General features: G+C 41.6%; 1 protein-coding gene across 1 annotated transcript in view; it reads left to right on the top strand.

The window, feature by feature from the left end:
- The window catches only part of NRP2 (neuropilin 2), a 135722-nt gene that overhangs the window by 73656 nt on the left and 52013 nt on the right, over positions 1–10053 (top strand). The window contains exons 11-12 of the mRNA XM_019522907.1: positions 3379–3495; positions 5931–6083. Coding sequence (XP_019378452.1) covers positions 3379–3495; positions 5931–6083 — 270 coding nt within the window. The remainder of the gene's footprint in view (positions 1–3378; positions 3496–5930; positions 6084–10053) is intronic.

Genomic DNA, 10053 nt, shown 5'->3' with positions numbered 1-10053 from the left:
AAATACCTAAAAAACATGGTTCTGCTTGATACTGAATTGTCAAGGCCAGTAGCTAGACCTCCTTTTTTTTTTTTTTTTAAATAATCGGCTTAAATCTGAATCTGGTCTCCAGATGTCAGTGGTAAAGAGGTATGATTTCTATTTTAAAAACACATCTGTAAAAGGAATTTTCTTGTAAGAGTTACTACTCCAAGAAGCTTAAAAGAGCTATAGTCCCCTCCTAGCCTTTCATGAGTTTTTTTTTACTGCCCCTTTCTTCTATTATGTCCTACAAGACATATTACAAGCATTTGCCAGAAAAGTATGAAACAAATAGAAAAAACAATCCTAAGGGTAAAATCCTGTTCCCACTGAAGTCAGTGACAAAGTTCCCACTGACTTCAATGACAACAGGATTTCATCCTAAATTATTTAACTTTAAATCAGGAGTATATGTTTTGGCACATTATATGTTATAGGGAAAATAAACCTTATGAGCTTAGTACAGGCATCTTGTACTGAGATTCTGTCTACTGTGTCAGAGGCAGGAGGCTCAGATGACCATCATGACCCCTTCTAGCTCTCAAATCTGTGAATCCATAGCCTTTTGAAAATGGGCTTGGAGTAGGGGCTTTTGGCTAGGACAAGTCACATGCTTACTTGAACTGTAGAGGCAAATCTTTTCCCGGGAAACTGTTACATACCCTGGTTAAGATTGTGTGCATTACATAACCCACTCTGTGAGGCCTTACGTCCTGTTATAGTTTCCAGCTACAGAGCTTGGCTCTTCTGGTTAAGCTGTAGTAACTTTTAACTAGAGAGAGCTGCAGTCTAGTATTTGGCCAAGATAGCAGTCACTACATTTACACTGTTTAACCCATACAGAAAAAAAGAGTCCAGTCCAACCAGCTGTGCCAAGTATTCTTCTTTGCTATACCCCTTGCATGTTACTCTGTCAGGGTAAAAGGTACAGAAATTGATTGTATCTTCCTAGCTGAGAATTCCCCTGGCATGGAGAAGTTGCTAGTAGGTGTTAAGCCAGCCAAGCTAGTCCTTATGCCAGGTTCTCCTGCATCCCCTTGCTATCTGTAATGGACATACAACTTCTTAAGGGTAGTTGCCAATTGGTATAGCTTAGAGCAGTCCTGTGGCTACTCTAGCTTCGGGTAGCCCAGGCACTGTGTCAGGGATGTCTAATTGGCTCCCTCGTGGCCTTTCCACCTCGGTCCAGTGCAGCAACAAATCTGGATCATACTCTGGAGTTCAGCTGTCTCAGTCCCTCATGCTTTTTTGTCCAAATTCTTTATTATGATGCTATCCACACTACGTTTGAACTGTTCTAATAATCATATTTAAATTATAATCACATTTTTTCCAACAAGTGTGTCTGACAGTCATTTTGCAACATGACTGTCTAGTACTTTACAGCATTAAAATAATATTTGCCATAAATATCCTTAACTTTTATTTATTTACAAGCATTCATTGCTGTTTGTAATTCTGGTACGTGTGGAAACAAAGCATGTGACAAGTGTGTTAAAGTGCTTTAACTCTTCATTCATTCAGATGCTCTTTAGTTTAGTTTAAATGAGACTCAGACGTGTTACAGACCTGCGCATAAGCACTGCTTGTGAAGCTCCAAGCTGTAGCACTTGCATGGGAACAAGATCAGGAACCTGGTTAAAATACAATGATTTAATAATTTCAGATATGGTTATAAGTTTACTATGGATCTGGCCCAGCTGTTGTTGTTCCTGTTGACATCCAACAGCTTTATTGATTGAGTCAAACAGGTAACTGATGGCAACTAGGCTCAAAAATTATTTGGCTGGTAGCTAAACACTGTGAAGTAACTGGTCAGCAACTGGCTTGTTTCAAAGACCTGCCAACATTTTTCCTCTGAAGATTGAAGACTGATAAACATTAGGTTGTGACTGTTCTTCTCCCCTTTGAAGTTCTGAACATCTGGTTTCAGTTGCTGGATAACTTTGCAACGTGATCAGCAGTTACCTCTTGTCGCACACTCAGTGCCTTGCTGAGGAGAAGGACCTTTTCTTTCTCCCTTCCCATTTCACACTTTGCATTGTCCTGCTTGCCATTTTCATTATCTCTTGTATCCATCTTGTTGCACTCCACCGTGGTAACTGATTTTCAAGACATGTTTCTGCAGACTGTCCAGGACTGCAGAAGTCCTCTAATTTACACCAGCTGTGCGCCTGGGTCCCGTATGCCACTTTGGCTTTCAAGGTCCTTTCACATTGTCACATTTCAGCTATAAATCTCAATGAACAAGAACAACAGCCTAAAACGTATTGCATCTAAATAACTTGCAGCTTTTGACGTGTTGCCTTCACCTGGTGTTTTTTTAATGACTATTTTGTGCCTTGCTGCTTGCAATTTGCTTCTCAGCCGCCTTTGGAGTTTTAAGAGGTTGTAACAAATTTGAACCTACAAATTAAAAGGCTTTGAGGTTATTTGGTATTTTACTATGAACAAAAGGCAGCTGCAGAAAAAAAAGAAACCTGAAGAGTTTATGTGCAACATGTTTAATAACAGAAAGGGGAAGCAGTGAATGGAAAATATTCAACGTATTTAGCTGTTTCCTTCAGCTCCTGGCTTTATTAAATGATATCCTAAAGGGTGCCGACAAAGAAACTTAATCATACATAATAGAGCAAGGAAACCTTTTTAAAACGGGAAAGAATAACAAGACTGTGCTGACTGCTCTACTTCAGTTAAACCGCCATATAAAAGGAAAGGATGATGGAACTGAATGTCGTTTACTGTTGATCTTAATATCTTCCATTTTGCATGTAATTTCCCTTGACACATGCTTTTAGGCTGGCTCACATAGTTTGTGTTGGGAAGAGGGAAATTGGACAGAGCTGCTTTAAAGCTATAGTCAAGAGGCTGTAGTGTGAAACCAGATGCTTGCTGCAGTAAGCCAGTGCACGTTAGGGATTCTCTGGGTCTATTCACAGTTACGTCATTTGCAGTTTTGAGTGACTTGTTTTATAAATTGGCACAATTGGTGGGAATATTTTTTATGTAGCACGCCTTTGTGAAAGAAAAGAATGTTCTGCCTGTGATCTCTGTTATCTGGTAATAACAGTAAACCTACTAGCCAGTATAGACGTAAGTATAAAAATTGAGTATAAGTTTAAAGGATTCTTGTCCAAAAAGGGTTCCAGATCAAAGTGTTCCTTGTTTTCACTTCATATATAAAACAAGTTTCACAAATGAGTCAAACCATGTCTACGTTTCATGCTCTTAATGCCCCTTTCTTAGTCTCTCATTATAAGACTCGGGAAGAAAAGCTTTCTATTTGGTTTCCTCTCTTGGGTTCTCAGAGTATATCAGGCTCATAATTGTTGGGTCTCTTTCATTCTTTTTATGCAGATGTAAGGCCCACTTCAGAGACTCTGAAGCCTACCTTGAAGAGTGAAGAGACCACCACACCATACCCAACTGATGAGGAAACAACAGAATGTGGTGATGGCTGTGGAGAGGGTGACGGTGAGTAGAAGAATTAATGATGAGTTAAACAGCTAAGTGATGACTAGCCTTCCATTTCCTCCTACCTAAGGGGACTGAATCTTGGAAACCTGCAAAATGATATATCACTGAGAAAAGGTCAAGGGAAAAAGAATCAGACTCCAAATCCAGTGTCTTATATCAAGGAAAGATAGTAAAGTAACAGAAGAAAAGAAGGCTGGTCTGGTGGTTAGGGTGCTAGACTAAGGGCTTAGGAAATGTACATTCATTTCCTTGGTTTGTAACTTAATTTATATGTGGACTCAGTTCCTCACCTGTACAATTAAAGATAATAGTTCTATCTCATGTACAACAGTCATGAGAATAACAACATTAGAGGTTCTGTTTATACAGCACAAGGCAGTACATCGTAAAGATACCCACAGTAGCTCTAAGAAAACTAGCTTGGGTCTCAAATGCAGTGTAGCCATGTTAGCATGGTGCTCCACCTGGATTCATTAACCCTACTAAGGAATGTCACACTGATGCAGCACCTCAGCTCCTGCACTCAGTTGGCTCATTCAGTGCTAGTTCAGGTATTTCTGCACAGGGCTACATTGCCAAGTGCAAACAAAGCCCCAAACTATTAAATGTTCATATACTGTGGTACAGAAGGCCATGTAAGTAGCATAAGTAAGTAGATGTAGATGAGGTAGAGGTGACTCCATGGAATCCACTAGATTTTAACCACTAATGCTCAAAGTAGAGTTTGACCCCCAGCACTGATGGTTGGATAAATACCCAAACGCATGGGTACTCACTTGGATCTCCCGAACCTGAAAACTGACTAGAAATTGCATAAGAAAAGCCTTCTCCTGAGATTTCTCTTTGTATTTTGGTACCTTGGCTTCAATGCCTGGATGGAAAAATGAACATAGTAGGATTTTGTAAAGTTAAGTGGCTGTTCTGTGCCTTTCACAGGGATTCTGTCTGGGTTCTATGCTAGTTTTTCAAGTCATAAAAACAGCTCAGAGACCTAATTTTCATCTCTTTGCACCAGCAATACATCTGTGTAACTCCTCTGATGCTAATGCAGTGATTTTGGACTCTAGAAGGAAAGAATCCTGACTATTATCATTCTTTGAAGCTACAGAATTCATGAGTGCCCTGCTGCGTGGTGAGCCAGTAACCATAGTGGTTTCCCTCACATTGAGCTATGATTTCCATTCTCAGGCTTCACAAACATTTCAAGTATTTTTCTTGACAATCAGATTTATGAAAGTCTGACAGAAACAATTCTTCTTCCAGGAGAATTAGATTACATTGTAATAAAAGGAGCCATGTCCACATTGTTTTATTCAGAAGTGGGACTAGGGTGGGAGAGGCTCTTTGCACTGCACAGTCATGTTCACCTGATGGCTATTGTGTAGGTCACTGACCTCCTACAGACAGCCATTGACTGTGCACATGGTGATTTAAAACTTCCTCTTTGCCCAGGACAGCAAACAAGGCCTAACTATAATTGGCCACCCGCCATACATGCCTGACATTTGGGACCATAACCTCTGACTGTGTCAGACCACATCTTAAAAACTAGTGCCTCAAAATGGCTCCTTTCTCCAGCTTCACACTAAGCCATCCCCTTACAGTGACCTTCCTCTTAGCTGCAGACATACATTCATGGCCTCCCCAGTGATCCAAGAACTAGGTCTATCCACAGTTCAGGTCATACAATAACATTTTGAGCTGATGGAATCTATCTCCAGATTTCACACCACCTTTACAAAGGCAAGCAAACATTACCCCCATTTTACAGGTAGGGAAAATAAGGTACAGGAAGGCCAAATGATGGGCTGCAGGTTACTTCATGCAACACTGAGCAGAACCAGGATTAGAAGCTGGCTTTCTTAACTTTTATCTCAAAACTTGTTCTACTAGACGACTGTTGCCCCATTGCTAACACTTTAAATAGTAGGTACTGAGCCATGAGTGACCATTTATAGTTTGGATAGCCAGTTCCCTTCTGATACTGACAATTAGATCTGGCATGCAATAGCTGAGCTTTGGGGTAGCTGAGATTCTTCCTCGTTTGGAGCCAGAGTGGAGCTACACAGCGCGGCAAGCGCACTTAGGAAACGTTCTTCCCTGACATTTAAGAAGGAATTTAATATTTGGCTGCTCCAGGGGATGAAGAGAAGGTGCTGATTAGAGTCTGGAAGCATTTGGTGCCTGCTTTTATATTTGCTTAGTTTGGTGGATTAGCTGAAGGACTCAGTGTGAGCATTTTGATGATGCAGAACTTAGGTTGATCCTCAGAGCTGCCGAAATATGAGATAGGTTAAAAGCATGAGTGAGGGACAGATTTCATGCTTTCTTCAGTATTTATGGCTTGCCAGCTATTTTAGTTTTTAAATAGCACTACTGTACAGCAGGTCACTGTTTAATCCCACTTTATTTTGTTCTGTTCTTTTTATAAGATTCCCAGCTCCCTGCAGGATTCAATTGCAACTTTGATCTCCCTGAAGACCTGTGTGGTTGGTCGCTTGACTCTGCTACGGGTGATGTGTGGTCTTTCCATTCTAGAAACACCTGGATTGACAATTCAGGACCAAGCACCGGGTCCCTTCCTGGTAAGCCAATTAATATAATGTAAGAGAAAGGGGAAGAAAGGCTACAGCATTTTTCCATGGAAAAATGGGATGGATTTTGTCAGTACTTAACATTAGTGAAGGCTTTGCAGAGTTGAACATTTTCTGTTGGGTATTCTGATTTGCAAGTTATTTTCATATTTACAGGACTGATAATCAGGGATCCTGGTTTTCTCTGATTTAAAAAAATCCCCAATTTTTGGTTTTAAAAAAAAGTAACCCCAAATCCACATTGTTCTGTGTTTTAAACGAAACATCACTAATATACATAGTGGTATTTCCTTTTAATCATGGAAGAATATGGATTTGGGGTTACTTTTTTAAAACCAAAAATTGGGGATTTTTTTAAATCGGAGAAAACCAGGATTGCTACTGATAATCACGGCCCTGACTAGAGCCAGGCTTGAGTCAGAGGCCTGGCTCTGAATGCCCAACAAGATATACAGGAAAGTTTAGACTTGAATACAAATCCTGATCCAAACTTATTTGCTTGGGCCCATCTATTATCCTACATTGTGTTTCTCCTCTAGCTGTGTATCCTCTCTCTTTCTCACAGCCAATATAACATCCCTGTGCCTGGGGGAAGGTGCAGACTTCAGCTATTTGGCACCCTGTTGTTGCACAGAAGAGATTTCAGTTGTTCGTGCTAATAGAACTCTTTGAGGATACAGAAAACACTTATTGCTTGAATTCTGCTCTTTCCCTTTTCTGCTAGGGACCTGTTTTGAGAGCAGAAGAACTTGGGTTTTCACTAGGGCTAAGTGAGCCTTGCTGGACTTAATTAATAAAGGGTTTTGTAGAGATTATTTGCAGAGATTGGGAGTAAGCCAAATGTTGCTGATTTGTTTGGAAGATCAAATTCCTTAGACTCCTCTCTTGGAACCAGTTCTGAGACCTGTGCCCTCTCTTTACCGTAGATATCTTTGGAGGAGAGGTGTGTGGAGGATGAAGGATGTTCACTGCTTTCCAGATAACATTAGCTCAGTTAATCACTTAATCTTTGTAAAAATGGGCTGAGCTCAGCACAGCGAATGCAGTGGTCGCATTGAGGCTGATGTGAAAATGTTTCACATGGCTTTAGTTCTGTCTTGACACACAACAGTAGTTCCACATAGAATCTTAGGGTGTGTCGACACATGCATTAACACCCTTGATTTAATGTGCATTAAATCTAGTACCTCCATTGTGAGGTACTAGGATAATGTGCATTAGCCTGTATTAATGCACATTAACTAAACAGTGCAGGGCACCTGCTAATTAGCATGTGTCAGAGCAGACTCAATGAATCGAGTCTGCTGTAGTGTGTTAATTAACACACTCCAGCGTCCTCTGTGTCGCATCTATTCAGCATCCCCATACTTCAAAATGGCAGTGGGAACACTTTAACTAAAGCTTGTTGCATGAGATTTAGTTCAAGTGCTCCGCCACCATTTTGAAGTGCAGGATGTTGAATACACGTGACACTGTAAGCACTTTAAGCAGAGTGGCTCTCAGAGCCACTCTAACTGAAGCACCTGCTTCTCCTCCCTGGAGCACATGTATAGATGCCCACAGTTTTTAAGTGATGCTTAATGTGCATGAGCCTATTTTAATGTGGATTAACTAAATAGCACTAAATAGCTAATGAACTAAATAGCTTTTTTTGTGATGCTTTAATGCGCATTAAAACAGGCTAATGCATATTAAACCACACATGTAGATGTGCCCATAGAGAAGAAAGCTGGAAGAGACTACACTGCTGACTACACTGAACACCTCCAGAAGTCATCTAGTCCAACCCCCTACCTGAGACAGGATCATCCCTATCCAAACCACTCTATACAAATTCATTGTATGTCTGGCTGCTGTAAAGATTGTTAATATACTCTTGAGATATCCAAGGAAGGGGCCACTACAGGGGCAGACAAATACCCCCCACAGTCGGTACCAATCTGGCCACAGACTAAAATTTCTTCTTGACCCCAAATATGGTGATCAGTCTTACCCATATTGTGTCAGCACATGTATTAGGCATGAGGATTTGCAGTAGTGAGTTGATCCCTCCTGTCTTTGCATTGGCTCTTCTCACACACACACCCCCACACCCACACACACACACACACACACACCCCTCCCCAGACTTTTCCTGTTGACTTCTGAGGTGCACAACCCTCTTACACCATGAATTGGAACTGGAAAAAGCACAAGCTTTATGGACATCTGACAAATCCTTTGACATGACACAGGGTTCACAGTGCCTGCTACAGAGAAAAACATTTTCATATTTCAAGTGTTTATCTCTTCAGCATTTGAGTGCTTTAGAAGATTAATATCTGAAGATCACTGGGGCCTCAGGCAACAGGAGAGAACACTTACAGCCAGTCCCAGACTTAATAACCCTCCCCATCTCATTCACTGTAATAATGTTTAATTAATATAAGCCTCCTGCAAGTAGGAAAAAAATTACTTATTTTTATAACTCAGACTCAATTTTTCATTTCATTTCCTCTCCCCTGAGTCTCCCTACAATTAATTGGCCTTTTTTTCTTAGAAGACTCTGTGCATGTGTGTGTGCAGGGACAACCTGGGATAAACGATGCTTGTTCAGAGAATACGGCCTGCTCTGTCTGTCTGCAATGTTAGTGACGCTTTCTTTCTCCATCGCTCACTTGTTTCCTCTCTGTTTCTCAGTTAGCTCTGAATTTCAGTCCCTTTAGCCTATAGGGCCTGATCCAAAATTCAGTGTAGTCAGCAGGAGTCTATCCATTAATTCTGGGGAACTTTGTATCTGCCTTCTACTTATTGCTGTTATTATTTTTACTACCTCACTGTTCAGAATCTCCTATAGAGATTGGATTATCTTTGTGTTAAGTGCTGTACAGATACAAAGCAAGAGAGAGCCCTTGACCCCAGTTTTTTATAGTTTAAATAGGCAAGACGGGCATAAGTTGGGAGGAGAAAAGAACAGTAGCGTAGCGAAGAAGGGCACCAGCCTTGGGTGCCGAGTTGAGGGGAACAGTGCAAAAACAGCAGCTGCTGTGCTGCTGGCCCAACTGCCACAGACACTACCCTGCTCGCTGCCACCACCCTGGGCACCACCTCTGGCACAGAGCGAGGATGGGATGTCACCAAGGTCACAGAATATTTTGGTGACAAAGCTAGGGATTGGATCTGAGTCTTTCTGAGCCTATGGTGTCTCCCACCTGCAAAAAAAGCTGCCAGAAAGTTTGCTTTGATACTCACATTGGCACATGAAGCAGCTCTGACCTCCTCTCCTTCCCTCAACACACCCTCGCCTGAAGTGCGAAGTCAGTAAAACTTGTGTCTGGCTTTAGGATGGCAGTTGGCCTTGCCAAGCTAGTCAGTTACACCCGAATCTTTGGAGGAGGGTGTCCAACAATTGCACGTCTGCTGCCCAGGCTTAGAGCATGTTTAGCTTTTCACTACATTGAAGGAATATAAAGAGGGTTGTACGAAAGGGACAACTGGGTCTCACTTTGTTCCTGTTTTAAGGAATTAGGAAGCGAAGCACAACACAAAGGGAAACAACTGTTTGCTCTTTTCCAGCTTTAAAAAGTGACTCAGAAGTTTAAAAGAGCCTCTTGTAGCCTGTTAACAGGGAGCAGAATAGCTATATTGTTTATTTCACACTCCCTCATTCCTCTGATGGTTTTCTAGTCACCCCTGTGGCATTTTGCTTTTACTTACAGCACTTACCATCAGACTCCAGGCAAGAACAGATAAAAAATCCTTTCTGTTCAGGGTGGTCTTTTCTCCTGAACCCCTCCCCTAGGGTGAGCAGTTGGATAAAGGAGAGCATCTGTGCTTACTTTAGGGGCAGGGCAAATGCTAATGGAGGTTCAACGTTGCTGGAGACCCTTTATGTTAAAATTGAAGGTGCTGGTACAACCGGGGTGGCTGGTCTATTCCATAAGGGGGGCAGTCAGGAAGGCCAAGGCGGAGATGGAACTGG

Source organism: Gavialis gangeticus, unplaced genomic scaffold, assembly GCF_001723915.1.
Source record: "Gavialis gangeticus isolate Ggan-Ray unplaced genomic scaffold, GavGan_comp1, whole genome shotgun sequence".
Lineage (NCBI taxonomy): Eukaryota > Metazoa > Chordata > Crocodylia > Gavialidae > Gavialis > Gavialis gangeticus.
Note: the sequence above shows the minus strand (reverse complement) of the source record. Positions and strands in the feature narration are given on the sequence as shown.